The sequence below is a fragment of the Oreochromis aureus genome, linkage group 7, assembly GCF_013358895.1.
Source record: "Oreochromis aureus strain Israel breed Guangdong linkage group 7, ZZ_aureus, whole genome shotgun sequence".
Taxonomy (NCBI): Eukaryota; Metazoa; Chordata; class Actinopteri; order Cichliformes; family Cichlidae; genus Oreochromis; species Oreochromis aureus.
Window position 1 is genome coordinate 39,074,936 of NC_052948.1, and position 19,226 is coordinate 39,094,161.

At 43.9% G+C, this 19,226-nt stretch overlaps 1 protein-coding gene across 2 annotated transcripts in view; it reads right to left on the reverse strand.

Annotated features, from left to right (window-relative positions):
- The window catches only part of tnksa (tankyrase, TRF1-interacting ankyrin-related ADP-ribose polymerase a), a 109,138-nt gene that overhangs the window by 21,181 nt on the left and 68,731 nt on the right, over positions 1 to 19,226 (reverse strand). For both annotated transcript variants that reach the window (XR_005613788.1, XM_039614868.1), the window contains exons 12-16: positions 18,498 to 18,576; positions 17,410 to 17,581; positions 15,164 to 15,243; positions 3,609 to 3,754; positions 3,325 to 3,490 (exon numbers count right to left, since the gene is read on the reverse strand). Coding sequence is in view for 1 of the 2 variants with exons in the window: in XM_039614868.1 (XP_039470802.1) it covers positions 3,325 to 3,490; positions 3,609 to 3,754; positions 15,164 to 15,243; positions 17,410 to 17,581; positions 18,498 to 18,576 (643 nt within the window). In the remaining variant the exon portion in view is untranslated. The remainder of the gene's footprint in view (positions 1 to 3,324; positions 3,491 to 3,608; positions 3,755 to 15,163; positions 15,244 to 17,409; positions 17,582 to 18,497; positions 18,577 to 19,226) is intronic.

The following is a 19,226-nucleotide window of genomic DNA, read 5'->3' on the forward strand; positions in this document are numbered from 1 at the left end:
GAGAACAATCACATCCCGAGGCCCCGGCAGATTAACACCAAAGTGCGGGAACACTGTGTTACTTATGTGCACAAGTGTGTTAAAGGGAGAATCGAGAGTACTAACGTGTGTCAACAAGAAACGCAACAACATGCTGAAATTCACCACTATGAGAATGTTTCTAACCACAGTGGGAAAAACAATACGAACCTCCTACAATCAATCATCCGTTTGTGTGTCTCTAACCTCTGCCTCCAAAGCCAAAGACCAACCATGAGATCAGGGGAAAAAAAAGAAGTGTGGCCTGAGGGAGATGCTGTATCTCTGAACTCCATTTGCTTTTTGAGCTGACTGGGATTTGTCTGCACACGAGTCTGCGCGAGGCTTCACACTTACAAGTGAGGAAAGCATTTCATTTGGTGCTGCATATCTAATAATGAGTCTAACAATAAAAGCAACAGCCTTTAACAAGCCGCAAAGAAAACCTCACTTTAATATATAGCAGGGAAAAAAACACACCAACAAAACATCTCTGCTGAAGAAAGAAAAAAAGCCTCCATCACTGAATTTACACCAGACAAAGAAGAACAATCACTTCTAATAAACTCCCACGAAGACAAAAGAAAACCTTATGGTGGCTGAACACAAATAAAGCTGCTGAAGCAGATGGTGTTCCTGGACATGTGCTGATCAACTGCAGCAGCGCTGGTCTTAAACATCTTTACCTGGAGTTAGAGCTCCACAGCAGATGGAAAATTGAGTGAAAACAGCATAAAGTTTCTTTGTGCTTTAAGCTCAGGACAGCTTCAAATCTCAACTCACAATTCCAATAATGACATTGAAGAACACTGAAAGTGTTCAACTGGTGTGTGATGTAGAATTTCTTTCTGTATTGTGTAACCTGTAGCTCAATTATTGCCTTTTTTCCCTCACTTTCTTCTTTCATGCTATTTTTTTGCCATTTTGCCCTCATTAGTAAGGAGCAGTGTGAGGTGAGAGCAGAGGAATGAGGTGCAGTAAACATTGGGCTGGCTGGAAATCATCAAAAACTCTCTATTGATGGCTCTGCCCCCTGACCTGCTGGCCCAAGGTTTTTCATTTAATTCGCAACTCATCCTCAGTCAAGTGAAGCTGTGAACTGCTAAAGGTCTGAACTACTGTGACATACTATCAGTGTGTAAGAATACTTCAGCATTATCACAGTTTTCTGAGCAAAGCAGTCTCCATAATTTGGCCCTAAAAACACAAGACTGTAGACTGGTTTGGACTCTTAATCAGCACACCACAGAGTGACCAGCTAGTGGCTAAGAACTCAATCCTCTGCTTTCCCTAATTTCAAACAAAAGGAGCACCACAGGGAAGCGTTCTGGGTCTTCTCTCCTTCTCATACATGGCTTAAGTCTGCAGATTATGCAGCTGAGATAGGATCAAATTGTTTGCTCCCCAAAGCCTGGGAAAGTAAAGTGCCGCTTCTCATATGTTTTTCCTTAGTATTTACAATTATTGCTCGGTGGTAAAAGTAATCACATCTTTTTTTTTTTCATTGCTTGTTTTGCTGGACACCAAACACAAAAACATTTCATAAACTGATATATGGAGAAGCGCTCATTCTTCTGGAACCAGATAATTTGGCCCTTTTTTTGTTAGATTAACTACTTAAACAAGTTTTTATCACAAGCGAGGTCAGTTTATTCAATATAATGCAAACCGATAAACGCCACCGCCCCTAGGAAGGAAATCATTCACCATTACTCACACTGCACCAGGCAGTGCATATTTGCTCTGCACCTCTCTGTACTCCTGCACAGCCAGATCAAGAAGCTAATTTCTCCCCAGAGCTGTCACCTTCCCTAATACTCCACACAACAGCCACTCCCCTCCACCATCACTGATACTTCTGCTGCACTGTCGCACCTCTTAGTCCCAAAGTTTTCAGTGAACACTGCTGTGTATTAGTTTCACAGCCTGACCACGCCAATCTTACACTTCTTTTGTGTTTTACGCTGCTGTTTGCTCACACAACTGTGTCACTACCTTGTACAAGCTGTGTAGGACGTTTATCTCATAATTCATTGTTTTCTTTTCCATGTATTTATTTTTAATCATCCTTTAATATTCCTAAGTACATCTGTTACAAGCTACTTTAAACAGTCAATATGTAATTATGAATAAAGTAATGAATTTCTCTTGCTTTTCCGTGTGTTGCGTTTACCGTGTGTGTGTGTGTGTGTGTGTGTGTGAATTCAACTGTGTTCATCTAATAATTTATGCTGCCCCATATGGCAACGGCAAAGCGGTGACGTAACCTCGTCTGGAGGTGTTTGTGATAGGAAAAACAAAAATGCATTCAGCTGTGAAACGGCAACATTTCACAGGATTCATTTAGCCTCAAAGAGATGTGACAATTCAGTGTTACACAACAGATATTTTCAGCTTTGTAATCGGATTGGTCGGAGTTGATCCCGACCGGGCTCAAAACTCGCACAGAGCACAAGCCATACCTTTCAGTGAGTGTTTGCACCCAATTTTCCAAATGCCAATCCCGGAAAAACCTCGGCTCCATAACGTTGATTCGTACATGCTGACTTACACCCATTATTCACAAGGCATTCACAGCACCAGATGCCATTAATTGCATTAGTAACAGATGTGTTATCATTTCATTGCCAGCTCTTGCTTCCATAGACATGACTGATTTCTGAGTTTCGCTGAGCCCCGGCTCACCGCGTCTTGTAAACACTGTTTGGTGAACTTGTCTGGAGAAAAAAAAAAGGATAAAGTGCTTGTTTACAGAACATTAAAGCTGCATCAAAAATTAAATATTTCTATCCCACAGGCTTCAGTATGAAAAGGGGCAATGTGAGGTCACAGCAAATGGCACAATTAGGCCCTTCTCAGACATGGTATGTGTCAAAGAAGTGGCATTCGGTCATTAAGAAATTAATGGCTCATGGCTTCATTCAGACATACCCATGGGAGACAGTGATGGAGAGAGCTGTGGCACTCGTGTGATTATTGCAACTTGAGGGCAAGCCGTTTTACACTTGTGCCAACGACCATTCACTGGATAAACACTCCTGAACATTTAGTTCTCTCAGCGGGTCTGTTGATGTTGCATTTGGGCTCAGAGAGTTGGATTTCTTTTCACATGGGCCATAAATATCAGAAACCTGACATCCAATGAGATCCAATGAAGATCTTACCACGCTTGGTGGTTCTGGAGGTGATTTTCCTCCTCTAATTCAAACTGTTAACTTCGTGCAAAAACACTGAGCCGTCTTATCTTAAACTGTGTCTGCTTTAAATATATAGGAACTACAACATGGTGTTAAGAAAGAGCCAAACCTTAAGCAGCAGTTTGCAGATCTCGTATTTGCCCTTTGCTGCAGCTTCATGGAGCGGCGTAAACTTCCACAAGTCTGCCACGTTGACCGAGGCTCCGTGTCTGACCAGCAGCTCGGCCACCTCAAAGTGACCGTACGAACAGGCGTTATGAAGGGGAACCAGACCGCTGCAGATGGAGACAGTCATTTTACTCCACAACTTTATTCCAAGACTCTCTGATGGGTGCCATAAACAAACTTGGCTCAAAATCACACCAAAGTCACACCCCAACACGAGTGTCTCACCCTTTGTCCTTGGCGTGCACGTCTGCCCCATGGTGCAGGAGATACTCCACCACTGACACTCTGTTGTAGCCGGCAGCGAAGTGAAGAGGAGTAGAGTGCCGTCCCTCCAGATCTCTGCAATTCACATTCTGAGCTGTACACAGGGACTGCAGAGACACACGGAGGAAAAGGAAGATTAAAATAAATCAAAGTCAAATTAAGGTGCAGCTCAACAACAACCAGGATTTCTTGTTATCTTATTCTATTTTTTATATATTCATGATTTTTTTTTTTAAGATTAAATGATTTCAAGAGGTTTCACAGAAATAATCATTTTTAAATTTTCTAGTACGACAGCGGGGATGTTTCCACATTAGATAGAATTCCATGAGTTTTTGTGCATTTATAAGTCCTGTAAAAACAATTATAAAAACTCAGCTATTACTTAATTTCATATTATCTAATTAAATTCTTTTTGCCTGAGAATTAAGTTAATGATCGTTACAAAACTAAAGATGCTCCCCAAATACACGAGTCTTGTAACTGTCTCTAAGGCTATGTTCACACTGCAGGCGAAAGCGCATCAAATCCGATTTTTTTGACCCTATGCGACCCATATCCGATCATGGTATGACAGTGTGAACGGCACAAATCCGATATTTTCAAATCCGATCTGGGTCACTTTCGTATGTGGTACTGAATCCGATACATATCCGATGTTTTAGAAAGCGACTGCTGTTTGAACGGTCATGTTGCATTAATCCGTCTTTTACGTCACTGACACAAGACAGACGCTAATTATCAGCGCCGGAGAAGCGCCCGAGAAGACATCGCGAACGCTTCCTGGCCATCCAGTGTAGATGTCAGTGAAACTGTTGGGAAGAACACGTGAACATTTTATTTGTACTGTATAATCTGCAGATTCTGACAGAAATCTGCAACTATCCTTTGAAGCACCGCTCCTCTAAAACAGCAATAAGGATCATTATTAGGTTATTTACATTATTATGTAAATAACAAAATAACTAAAAGCAAAAATTTGGAAACGTAAAGTCCGAAGTCAAACAATATTGTTTGCTCTGGGTCTAAACACAGCGCGTTGTGTGTGACATCATCTTTTGCGCATGCGGGCCGCTTTGAGCGTTCACACTAGAGCGCGTTTGCTGTCGCATTTTATTTGTAGTGTGAACAAGCAGACAAAAAAATCGGATTTGATCAAAAAATCGGAATTGAGCATTAAGACCTGCAGTGTGAACGTAGCCTAATTGCTCCGTGATTGATCCAACAGAAATGTTATGTGAACATGATGTGGGAAACTGACATACAAAGGAACTGAAAAAAATGGTATGTGGAATTTTGGATTAGCAATAAAAACACACTGTAATCTTCCGGATAATTGCAAATAATGCTAACAAACCTTATAATATCAATATTACTGTGTCTGTTCACAGTGGGTAACGCTGCTACCTTTGTGCAGGTTTCTTCTACTATCCCGGCATCGTATTTTACAGGAGATAAATTGAAATCCTGCTGGCACTAAATTCCACATTAACCTTCTCTTCAGAAGTTTTTTATTTTTTATTTTTTTATTAGCCTCTTGAGCAGATCACGAATTCTACAAAACACGAAAAGCATGAAATAAATGTGAAAATCTGGTTAGCACACAGGAACACAGTTTAAAGAGTGGGTGACTGGTGGATTAATTCATTGGTTCCTCAAGAGAAAATATATATTTTATTCATATTCTACATTTTATTAACAATCAGGTTATTTTGAAACTATGAAAATCGAGAGACTTTGTATAAAGTTTTTGAAACTCCTGGAAAAACAAATTGTTCAAAGCTTGAAATCTTGAAAATGGTGTCACTGCCCAAATGTTTTTGGGCTTATTCTATTCAACAAAATCAACACAACTCATTCTCAAATATTTCCTCATTTTTTTTCTGTTCCTGCTGTTCTGAAAAATTAATATACTATAGAATAAATCGAATGCTTGATTGAGTTTGGGTTTTGATCATAAAACCTGAGCTCACAACCAACAATTACTGCCAACATGCCTTAAATCTTCATCACATAGATTAAACAAGGTGCTGGAAACACATTTTGGTCCATACTGATCTGATAATATCACACAGGTGCCAAAAAATATCCCCCACACCATTATACTATCATCATAAGGCTGAGCCATTCATATAAGGATGGATGGATCCATGTTTTTATGTTTACGCCAGATTCTGTCCCCATCATCCAAATGTTACACCAGAAATTGAGACTCGTCAGACCGTTCTGTTGTCCAATTTTGGTGATCCTGGGTCCACTGTATCCTCAGTTTCCTGTTCTTAGCTGACAGGAGTGACACCCAGTTTGGTCTTCTGCTGTTGTGTACCATGTGCTTCAAAGTCTGACTACTTGTGCTTTCACAGATGCTCTTCTGCATAACTCAGTTGTAAAAATTAGTTACTGCTACCTTCCAATCAGCTCAAAGCAGCCTGGTCTCCTCCGACATCAAAAATGCATTTTGACCCAGAGAACTGCCAATAGTTTCTCAAATACTCAGACAAACGCTCAGAATCACTTAAATCACCTTGTTTTGCCATTCTGATGCTTGGTTTTAACTCCAAAAGATTCTCTTGACCATGTCTATGTGCCTAAGGCTACGTCCACACTAATGCGTTTTCATTTGAAAACACATAGTTTTCTCTCCGTTTTGGCCTCCCGTCCACACTGAGATGGCGTTTTCCTCAAGGAAAAACGCAACGTTTTGGAAACGCTCTTGAAAACGCATACATTTCAAAACGGAGCTGTCCCGTCGCAGTGTGGACACTGGAAAACGCAGACTTTCTAAAACGATGATGCATTTTAGTCATGTGATGCAGTCATGTGACCAATTAAACAAAGATAGCGGAGTGCATTATACAGCAGTTGTTTTGATTGCTCTCAATTTTGACAGCCCTAAAAAAGATTAATATCAGTTTGTACATGCTCCAGATAGCTTTTCTTCAAATTCTTTAATTCTCACTCGCTTTTGCGCATGCGCAGGACTGGAACGTAAGCGTTTTTGGTTGTTTCAACTCTGTGAAAATGACTGAAAACGCTAGTGTGGACGCGGAGTGTTTTCAGACGAAAACGCCGTTCCCTTTCAGTCGATTCACTCGGTACAACACATAAGTATGGGATATCACGCCCTCGCGTGTCCTGGCTGAAGAAACCTTTATTTACGCCTTTAAGGCAGATGACATGTGATGACACGCGCACGGCCCCGCCTGCACATATAGCCGCTGTCATCACAGTCATCCCTCAGTTCTTACGCTCTTCACCTCGCTGAGAACACCTCTGCTGAGTTGGGCTAGCTAGCTGCTGCTAGTTAGCTCTGTTGTCTGCCGACTTGAACTTAGCTTAACTGCCCCTGTTGGTGTTAGCCTCCACCGCCCAGTTGGTGTGTAGGCTGCCCGCGGAGCGCTAATTTCAAGTTTTCCTGTGCAGCCTTTCGCTTTGCGTTTTGGAATGGACTCCAAACCGACGCGAGCAAAGCAGAAATCTTCTGTTCGCCCCTGTCCTCAGGGATGTGGTTTCTGTTTGCACGACAGCGACCAGCACGATGCCTGCCCTGTCTGCCTCGGGATCGTCCACGCTAGGAGAGCGTTGACGGAGCCCGAAGCCTGTGCATTTTGTCACCAGCTCAGGCGCTCGACCCTGGAAAGACAGGTGACGTTTGTGGAAAAAGTGCTGGGACGCTCGGCTGTCGCATGGCATGTTCCTCTCCTTTCCGAGTCTGGAGCCCCGGCTTCGTCTGAGTCCGAAGACGAGGATTTTCCAGTCGATGTCAACGCAATTAGCTGGGCTGACCACGTGGAATATGTTGACGGGTTAGCCAATGACGAGCCGGAACCATGCAGGAGTGCTGACGGGCTTCAGCCTGGGTTGAAGCCCGCCAGCGCTCCCCAGGAAGACGATGACGTGCTGGACATCGGCCTGGACATCCATGGTTTGTCGGAGGATGAGCTGGAGAGCTCATTGTCAGCCCAATGTGCCGCCGCTGCTGCGCCGGTCGGCCACGATGACACCTCTCTTTTTTCCCAGTTTCACTGCGCTGCTGAGAAGCTGCAGGTGGACTGGCCCTCTCCTCCGCCAGCTCAGAAGCCGTCGCAGTTCGCGGGTTTTTTCCTCCCACCGGAGCCCGCAACGGCCAAAAACTGCCTTCCCATGTTCCCAGACTTTCTCTGCGAGCTAACAGCATCATGGGACAAACCTCTGTCTGCCCGCGTCATTGTGCCCGGCTATGCACAGTACATGGAGTTGGATGGCGTCGAGGGGCCTGGCTTAGCTAACCCACCCCCTGTGGAGCCGTCTCTGGCTGCTTATCTGGCCCCATCCCATAAGCATGGTGTCGGTGGCCCCGCAACTCTTCCGTCCAAGCACTGCAGATTCTTTGCTTCACAGCTGGAGAAGATTTATTGGGCTCAGGCCGGCACTGCTCGCGCCATGAGCTCCGTCACCATGCTCCAGACGTACCAGGCAATGTGCCTGGCAGAGCTCGGATCGCTGGTTCCTGATGACAGCCCTTTGGCACCTCTTCTTAACGAGGTCAGAGTCGCCACAGATTACATCCTCCGTGCGTCTCGTTGTGCAGCACTCTCCCTGGGCAGAGGGATGGCTTCGACAGTAGTGGCGCAGAGGCACCTGTGGCTGACCCTCTCTGACGTCCCGGATAGGGACAGAGCTGTATATCTGGACGCACCAGTGTCTGTGGCTGGGTTATTCGGACATTCACTTGAAGCCATTCAGGCTAGATTCGATCTGAGGAAGAAGCAGACGGAAGCTCTGCGCGACATCATCCCCAGACGTCAGCCCAAGCCCAAGCCCGCAGCTAGCTCTCACAGGCCCGCCGCTCCTCTGTCGACTGGCAAGAGACCGGCGCCCACTGCTGAAGTGGGTGTGCCGCCAGCGAGAGCACATCCTCCGGCCCGAGCTCCACGCCAGTTGGCCTGGAGCAAAGGCCCACCCTCGGGCCCCCGGCAGGACCCGACGCCCAGGAAGAAGAAGCCTCAGCCCTCCTAGCTGTGGTTTCGAGTGGAGAAGGGGTCCAGCAGCAGGGAGACGCTGCTTTTCCCCTCTGTTGCCGCCCAAGAGGTGCCACTTAAGTTCTGTTCAGGTTGTCAGCCCCAGAAGGCGCTGCACTTTCCTAACACTGTCTCCCAAGCACAAAACCCCTGCACACAAAATGCCTCAGGTAACTCCCTGTTCAGGTGTGTTAAATGTTCAGGTGACCACATCAAGTGTTCCCGCTGTTTTTCATTGTTGTGCCCCAGAAAAGGTGCCTCCAACAAAATGTATGAATGTACATGTTCCCATGTTACAATCAATAAAGAGTGTTGTTTATTCTCAAACAATCACAAATGCTCAGCCTGCGGGCAGAATGAGCCAGGTCAGGCAGGTGATGCAGTCCCCTGCAGACACACTGGGGGGCGACAACGCCCCGCCGACGGTGCTGCAGGTCAGCCGGCTGGCTGCTCACTTCCCTCAGTGGCGCGCTTGCGCACCCTCTCCGTGGGTGCTGCGAACCGTTGCCATGGGTTACCGGTTGCAGTTCCGGGTCAAGTCGCCTCGTTTCCAAAGAGTCATAAACACGACTGTCAACACCGAGGCGGCCATGATACTCAGAGAGGAAATAAAGGCACTATTGCAGAAAAGAGCAATAGGAGTGGTCCCCGCTTCGGAGACAGACAAAGGTTGGTACAGCCGCTATTTTGTTGTTCCGAAAAGAGGGGGAGGGCTTCGTCCCATCCTCAACCTGCGAGTCTTGAACACGTATCTACGAACGTACAGGTTCAAGATGCTAACACTCAGACAGCTCTTGAATGCTGTCGGCCCGGGAGATTGGTTTGTGACAATCGATCTAACAGATGCTTATTTTCATGTGGCTATACACCCGAAACACAGGCAGTTTCTGAGGTTTGCATTCGAGGGCGTAGCCTACGAATACGTAGTGCTGCCGTTCAGGCTGTCGCTCACTCCTCGCACCTTTACGAAATGTGCCGAAGCAGCGCTGGCGCACCTCAGAGAGAGTGAGGCATCCGCATCTTAGCCTACCTACCTAGACGACTGGGCTGTCGTAGCTTGCTCCAGAGAGCAGGCGGAGACACAGCTGTCACTGGTTCTGTCACACATTCAGACACTGGGGTTCTCTGTGAACTTTCAAAAGAGCTCGCTAATCCCATCAGCAGATTTCTTTCCTCGGTTTGAAAATATGCTCACTTTCCAGCTGCGCACGTTTGTCGGAGCACAGAGTGGCCGCGTTTCATCGCTGCCTCGCTCAGTTTCAGCTGGGATGCAGACTGCATTTCCAGACGATAATACGCTTGTTGGGCATGATGGCATCTATGATCGCCGTAGTGCCACTTGGACTGTTAAAAATGAGAGCGTTTCAATGCTGGACTCTCTCTCACCGCCTGTGTGCATCGCGTCACCTCCGGAGGAGGCTACCGGTAACTGCGTCTTGCATGCTAGCTTTCCGTCCTTGGAGGGAGCCCAGGCTGCTGCATCAGGGCTCTCGGATTGGGAGGGTGTTGTTTTGCAAGGTGGTGTCCACAGATGCTTCCCTAAGAGAGTGGGGAGCGCTGTGCAAGGGTGCATCAGTGAGAGGGATCTGGTCCGCAGCTCAGCGCCAGCTGCACATCAACCACTTAGAGCTGTTAGCAGTGTTCTTAGCTCTAAAGCATTTCCGTCCAGTCCTGGAGGGCCAGCATGTCTTAGTCAGGACGGACAATTCAACAGTGGTGTCTTACATAAACAGGCAGGGAGGAACACGCTCTCTTCCCCTGTTGAAGCTGTCTCTCTCTCTGCTGTTATGGTGCAGTGTTCATTTTCTGTCTCTGAGAGCCACCCATGTCCCGGGCCACCTGAACCTGGCACCCTTGGGCTTGGACGCACTAGCGCACCAATGGCCAGACGTGCTCCTGTAAGCATTTCCCCCAGTGGAAATGATATCTCCAGTTCTAGAGAGAGTGCGTCGGCATTCCCTCTCTCTGATTCTAGTGGCCCCTTGGTGGCCCACAACGTCGTGGTATGCAGAGATAATCAGCCTGCTAGCAGCGAGTCCTTGGCAGCTTCCTCTCCGCAGGGATCTCCTCTCTCAGGCGGGAGGAGAAGTGTTTCATCCGCGCCCAGATCTGTGGCGCCTTCATGCTTACCTGCTGAGAGGCTAAACTTGATTGCTAAGGGTTTGCCACCCAGTGTGATAGCAACAATCCAGAGCGCTAGGGCCTCATCTACTAGAGGCTTGTACGCTTACAAATGGCGAGCCTTCGAGCAATGGTGCCAGGACCGCCACACTCTCCCATTTCAGTGCTCTATTGTGGATGTTTTGACATTCCTGCAGGAGCTGCTGGATAAGGGCCTTTCATTTTCGACAATTAAGGTTTATTTAGCAGCTATATCTGCTTGTCATATTGCCTTTACGGGTGACACCAGGTGCACATCCCCCGCCATACGTTTTCTGAAAGGGGTTCGCGGCTGAGACCTGTGCTTAAGTCCAGTGTCCCTGCTTGGGACTTGTCTTTGGTGCTGGAGGCCCTTTGTAGCCCCGTTTGAACCCATTGAGTCTGTGGATATGAAATTTCTTTCATATAAGACTCAGATTACTTCTCGCTTTGGCTTCGCAAAGCGAGTGAGTGACCTTCATGCGCTGTCTGTGCATCCCGCCTGCACACAGTTTTCTCCTGATGGCCACAAGGTCGTATTAGCGTCCAAATGCTGCCTATTTTCCCAAGATCATGCCTGCATCTTATAGCTCAATGGAGTTTGAGTTGCTGAGCTTTTTGCTCCCCCCTTTTGCATCTGAGGAGCAGAGGAGGATGCATTCTCTTTGTCCAGTGCGTGTGCTACGCACCTACATTGAGCGCACTCAGAATGTGCGTTTATGTGACCAGCTGTTTGTCTGCTTCGCCAATCCAAATAGAGGTAGATCTCTGTCCAAACAGAGGCTGTCCCACTGGATTATAGAAGCTATCTCACTGGCATACGGCACCAGAGGTCTTGCTTTGCCCCACGGGTGAGAGCTCATTCCACCAGGGGATGGCAACCTCATGGGCTCTTTTAAAAGGGGTGCCTGTAGCTGATATTTGTGCGGCAGCTAGTTGGGCATCACCGCACACTTTTTGTGCAGTTTTATCGGTTGGACGTTACAGCCCCTTCGGTGGCTCATACTGTCCTTTCTGCTGGGTCTACCACTCACTAAGGAAGTGGTGGCCCGATTCCAGTTTGGTGGCTGCTCTGCGGGGCGTGTATATATGTCCCATACTTATGTGTTGTACCGAGTGAATCGACTGAAAGGGAACGAATAGTTATGTCTATAACTTCTGTTCCCTGAAGGAGAGGAACGAGGTACAACACAAGGTGGCCCCACTGAGCAGTTTGGCTCGGTGAAGAGCGGCTATCGAACTGAGGGATGACTGTGATGACAGTGGCTATATGTGCAGGCGGGGCCGTGCGCGTGTCATCACATGTCATCTGCCTTAAAGGCATGAATAAAGGTTTCTTCAGCCAGGACACGCGAGGGCGTGATATCCCATACTTATGTGTTGTACCTCGTTCCTCTCCTTCAGGGAACAGAAGTTATAGACATAACTATTCGTTTTCAAATCTATCCGGGCTAGTGTGGGCGTAGCCTAAGTGTATGCCATGTGATTGGCTGATTAGATTTGAGTTAATGAGTGGTTAAAAAGTTACAAGTAAATAAAGGTTATTCATATGGCACTTGAAGAAAAGTTACAAAGTTCTCTGAAATATAAAATTAGATATAACAATTAAAATGATATAAAAAGAACTAAAGAAAAGCAAACTTTCACAGGTGGGTGCTATTTTTAAAGGTATCAATAGAGTCCACAGACCTCAAGTCCTTGGGAAGTGAGTTCCACAAGATGGGAGTCACAAAACTCAAAACCATGGTCTCCTTTTGTCCTCCCTTTTGTATCACCAAAAAGCACTGATTAACTGACATCAGTGACCTACTAGTTACGTATGGATGTTGCAGTTCACTAATACCTGGAGGCATCTGATTGTGAAGTTCTCTGCAAGTGATCACCGTTGATAAGGGAAGCCAGTGTAAAGAGGACAGAATCAGTGCCACATGAGAGCTTTTAGAGGAGCCGGCGAGAAGCCTTGCAGCAAAATTCTGGAACAGCATGCTTATCAAAACCGAATGCCTGATCAAAAGTAACTCCCAGATTTCTCACAGCTGGGAGAACTGAAGATGAAATGGGTCCAAGATTTTCAATTACCCTTGGAACAAAGTTGTCAGTGGCACAGATGAAGAGCTCCAGCTTTTTTTGTATCTAATGAAGTGGCTGGGAAACGTATATTATAGAGCAAAAAATAGCTACATAAACTGTCACAATGGTTAGAGCTCTGACTGAAGTACAAAATGTTCCTGAATGACAGAATTTGCCTCCGTCCAGTTTCATCATCTAGCAGAATCTCACACTTCAGTGTGAACCTCCCCAACATTTGATCAGATGACAGGAATCGGCCCACGATTTTTTAAAAATGCCAATCAGCTACTTGGCGAGACTATTAATCCTGATTTGTCTGTGTGTCAGGAAACAAGAGGCTGAGAGAAAGCCCGGCCCGAGCTCATCTCCTTTTCCACTACAATCTTCTGCCAGCCTGTCAAAGCATCACATTTCAGGCACTCCCGGACCCTCTTCATTGACATAACCCCATTACTGTCTGTCTGTGCGGGGGAAGACACACCACATTTCACTTTAAATCAAAATATTTCTGTCAGGAAAAAAAAAAAAAAAAAACCAACCTTCTATCAGATGGTTGGGTGAATGTTACCAGGTCCTGACATTTTAAACGTGAGTGGGCCGGGTACCAATCGCAGCAGAGGGTCTCTGTGGAAATCTTATGAGATGTAAAATATGGCCTTTATCAGGGATAAAGTTTTTGTCTTTTCTTCTTTATTTATAACCAAAGATCAATAAGTGGAATAATGCAAATACAAAAAAGAAAACATCCGACTGACATTTAACAGAAATCACTAAGACTTTAACTCAGTGAGACCAACAAGAACAGTCACAAAGGTCAGGACGTTTTTAATTAAAACCTGTGTTTGTGGACATCAAATTCTCCCACAGAGATTCAACATTAGATCAACAGTTTCTGTTCTGCATCTCTCCTTATAGTTTACTGATAAAGGCCTCCATTCTTGCTCCATTTTAATGAAATATACAAACTTAAGGACAACAGATCTAACTTGTTTTCAGTTTTCATTAGCGACCACACTGTGGCCGCAGAACCTACTGCTTTTGGCCAAAAACAGCTAGTCCAGTTTCACATGACTTTTCTCAGACTCCTCATTAGCGCCAAACCATAATGGAGCAATTAAAAATATTTCTGCTCCCTCAGAGCAAATAATCCCCCCCATGATCAGTGTCATTAAACACACTGAAGCTGCTAAATCAATGTCCTTCCATATCAGCTATTTCCATTTTTCTTATTAAGGCAGTATTGATTGTTAGGAGAAGAACGGGTCACTGGCTTTTCCTCATTTAACCCTTAAAAAATGAGCTGTTTTCAACTGTTAGACCATTGTGTTTGGAATTTATCTGGACAGAAATATTTTAAGGATTTATTACTTTATCAAACACAGATGTAATATACAGTATCCAGCGTTACTGGCATGCAGCTTATCATGATTACCTTCACCCAAATGATCACAATGGCTAAAGTAAACGTAATCACTCAGTCAAACTAAAGTAAAAAAGGTAGGCAGGCACAGTATGAAGATAGGTAGACAAGTAGGTTGATTGATCCTCGCATTTGCCATATTTACAGTGACCTCTGGTCGCCCAGACTGTGAGCGTTCAATAGTTTTAACCCCTGGGCAACCACTTTTGATCGCAAGGTAATTTCACAGGTTGCCTGGTGGGATGCAACCTGTCTCCAAACAACTGGGGTCTGGCTTCAAATATTTTTCATCTAATTTATAAATGCAGACAGAATGTCAACACATTGCAATCAATTGAAATCATCGTGAGGCGATCAATGCAACCTCTCTGAATCTCTTTTAAAAAGGAAAATCGACTCAACAGGTTGAGCTGGTTTTATTCTGACTATATTGCTATATAAAAGCAAAGCTGCAGCACACCTATGTCATTTGACAGTCAAATTGCCAGCCTGCAGCAACTATGTCAGTATTTGTGGAGAGTTTCTGGGTGCACTCAGACTGTGAATGTATGAATAGGTAGATGGCAACAGATCTGTTATTTATCAGTTAATCACCATATTATTACAGAGTGCCAACTTGACCCCATTTAATCCCAAACTGATGGCAGACTGACTCCACTGCCATTTTTTCACAGTTCTGATGCACTGAAGTTGTTTGGAAGATGGCAACCGACTGCAAACGGTCATAATCCTGGTCCTCATCTTCGAAGCAACCGTCTTAAACACGATTGCAAACAGTCACAATAACTTTGGTCATGCTACAGTCTCCACCATTTTCCTGTGATTGCAGCATAACACTCCACAGGCAACAATGTGAAAATGTCATTTTCAAAGTGCAGCCAATCTACCTTGACAGTGTCCAGGTCACCGGCTTTAGCAGCTTCGAGAAGTCTGTAGTCTACATCCGAGTTTCTCACTGGGACGTTCTCTACAGAGCAGCAAACACAGAAGAATCATGAAGACGACAGAAGCAGCCTGCACATGCTTTGGAAGAACATTAATGAAAGGCTGACTGTAACACAACAACATAAAGCTGGCGTTATCCTCTGTAAACACAGGAAAAAGGTGACAATATATTCACTTCATCTTACATACGCACATCAATTTGCGGCCATGTTTAATGGAAGACATCGTACACTTTAAGACGGCTGTTTCAAAAAGCTTCCAGGTGACATTTGTAAACCTTTTTGTTGTTTTGCACCATAGCAAAAACTGAAAAGAATGAGTCATACTTGTTCTTTGATAATTACAATGCAGTGCAAACCAACAGGAAACAAAAATAATATATTAGGCAATTTATGAGCATGTGTGTCTACTGGTTGCTGCAGATAAACCGACTGTGGTGACACAGCTGCTACAATTAATGCAGCTACAGATGTCGTATTCAATTCACTTGCTGTCATTTAAAAAACAAATCAGTAGTTATGCACAGGGCTAGAGGATGAGACACAACATAAATCTAGATTTCCAGAGTTGCCCCAGAAGCAACCAAACACACAATATTTACTATGAGATAACCGTGTGCTGTGAATCTTCATTGGTTGTGCAGTTATTGTCAGTTTATAGAGAAGCTGTAATAAAGCCACATTTAGTCTAAAATGTTCCTTTAGACCATTTTTTGTCCCCATTTGCACTACTCTCTGTGAGACAAATGAATCTGTCAAATCAGAAGCTTTACATTCTTTGAATTTCTGCTTTTTTTGCTTTGTCCTTGCTTTTGTTTCATTTAAAATGTGTAAGCTTGACGTATAGATGAAACAGGCATGTGAAGCCAAGTTTGAATGTTACGATTACAGATTAGAATTGACAATTTTTGCTTTTTAGCTGCTGCAGAGATAACTGTGAGACTGACCGATGGGTTATTATTCCATCTTAAATCACTGCAGGCATTCTCCTTTCACTTGTGGTCCAAAATGTGGACATATAAAATGATTGCTGTGAAACTTTAACTTCATATATCAAATAAATTTCCAGACATTTATTAAAAAAACCTAAAAACTAAAAAACTGGAAAATATATTAAATATTTTAGCTAGCCAATATGCAGACTTTTTTTTTTTTAATGTATCAGCCTGAAATTACAGATATTGATTCAACTTTATGATGGGAAAGTCCAGTGAAAATTTCAGGCTTTTATGGTAAATGGACTTAGAGATACTTATGTTAAAATATCGCCTCATATTCCAATATGTGAAAAAAGGCCTGAAGGTATGTGGACAGGCCTTTTTGATACACATTTCAGAGCAATCATAATATATGTCCAGACTTTGGACCGTAATATATATTACGGAAAATATATAGAGCAGAAAATTTTCTAAAGATTTGATGATCAATCAGAGACGTACAGCAGTGCAAGCCCCACTTTCAGGTAGGCTAATTCACCCCAAACCGGGTCTTTACGAAGGTTCTTAGTGCCTGTGAAAAATTCCTGCTTTAAGGGAACTCAAAACTATTATTTAATAATAGTTTTGATTTGGTGTCCAGCTTAATATAAAGAATGTGGAGCTGTACAGCCCAATAAGTAGTTTGGTCTGGTTTTATTTGTGGGCTTTAATTCTTTCCTCGATGAAGACGACATCTGACAACTTCTTCTGTATCCATAAAGATGAGCTTTGACAGTTCAGAATACATCAATAAAGATGTGCTTTGACGAACATTGGCATATTTTTCAGTTTTTCCAAATGTAGCTGCACAAGCAGAGCTCATCCTCACTAAATCCTGATGCAGTCATTTTGTTCTATAAGCAAGTCTGGAATATGACAGAAGCCACTCAGCTCAGAAAAGAGCTTCAAGGGTTAATCCCCGTTCAAGGGTTAGTCACCAATTAAAAACTGATTTCCTTTAACCTGGAAACACAGGAGTTATATACTGTGATGCCAAGTTTCTTCCAGATCTGAGCAGGTGAGTTGTCTCACTCTGCGTTAAAATCTGCACCTCCAGTCTGAAAATATCAATATTGGCCTTCACAAAAACAATTCCAGTTAATCCCACTATTTGCAACTGGTGCATAGCAACCAAAACACATCACCTACGCTTCTGCATGCACATCCACCCACTCACTCAGCAGCCCCCACAGAAACAAATGGGTGGCCTACCGTTGAGTATTTGCTGAACAGCTTCGTTTCCCATTTGAGCAGCGGTGAAGCCCTGCAGCGACACCAGCGAGGCGTCTGCCCCGTATCCTAGCAACAGCCTACAGGTCTGAAGGTGGCCTGCCAACGCCGCACGATGCAATGCCGTCTGACCCAGTGTGTCCAGGGCATTCACCTGCAAGAACAAAGACCTCAGAATAATGATTCAGAAAGGACCTCTTCAGTTATAGTCATTAAAAAAAAAAATCTGAATCTGTAATTTTATCACTCTCTTATTACTGATCAAGTGCTTAGGTTTACTCATATTTATGTCATGTTCAGATAATAATGTTCCAAATAAGGTCAGCTCGTTTCCAAATGAGACACTCATAAACAACTGCATGTTAACCTCATCTCACAAAAGGTCCAGAAAAATGTACAAAAACAAGACTTTTTTGGGTTTAATTATTGAAATATGTAAATAAATATGATAATGTTGACACAATTATGTGACAAGCCTCAGCACAACTGAATAACAAAACATGCCACAACAACCTTGGATCTTATTTGTAGGATTCAGGGTGAAATAATAAAGGGTGCAATATTATTCTGTGCATTGCAATAGAGTCAGTTGTATGAAAATGAGAAACTATTCATGGATAAAAATGTTTTTGAGCAAATCCAGCAAATCAAGGTACATCATCACACTGATGCACATAAATATACCATTGAGCGCCTTGATTGTAGAGCATTCTCACAGTGACGCAACCACAAGTGCTGCTAAAAATCTGGTTCTTTCTCCAAACTGAATTCACAATGTATGCCTGCTGAATAGCTGAATAAAAATGCCATCTTTAGAAAAACACCATTGTTTTGAGGGTCTCACACCAGATTGTTCAGTTTGCAGAAACATTTACCCAAAACTTTGGGCAGTAACACAGTAAAGTGCTTCTTTTTAGAATTTTTTTAATGATGATTAGTGTGAAAAACAAACTCACCAATCCTCTCCATTTAACATTACCGGTGAACAACCACTAAATTAAAGCACTTTGAAATTGGATGATTCTTTTTGATACACTCTCTATACATGGAGGAAGAAGAGTAAGACATACCTTTGCCCCATGTTTCTGTAGCACCTCCATAATGTCGTTATGCGCCCGCTCAGCTGCCACGTGAAGAGGAGTCATGAAACTACAGAGGGGAGGGGAGAGCATTAGGGAATAAATATAACTGCTCAACTTTAGATCGTTCAGATTGTTTGTAAAACAAAATGCAATGCCCAAACGTTCTCAGAATGAGGTTGGATATTATCACGAGTCATCAACCCTGAGATGAAGTCAGCCCTGTTTTTGCACTCCATGTACTATAGTACTACATTTCTTCTGGGTTAAAAAACAAAAAAGAAATTTACAGAATCATCTATTCAGCAATGCGTTTATTCTGATTTCAGTATAAGGTATCTATATGTATTTATTTATATATATATGACACATTCGTATGACATCATTTGTTGCATGGTCCGCTATCATTGTAGCTTCAGTCCCACTGCTGTAAGAGCAGCAGGGCTGGAGAGCCCAACGTGTGAAGAGGCCCATTTCTAAGAAATTTCCAAGAGAAAGCACTGAATCACCATGCCCACTGACCAAATCAGTTCTCATTTGTCACTAAGCACATCACTTCAGCTTAGCAGTACTTTATTCTGATACCTCACTTAGAAAGCTATTAAAGTGGATTCCTGTACTCTTCCTTATTCCTGTCATGCAAATATACTGTTACAAGTGGTCACTGCTACTAAACATGTTCAGTCAACCACACTTAATCAGGAGCCAGTCTATTTTGAA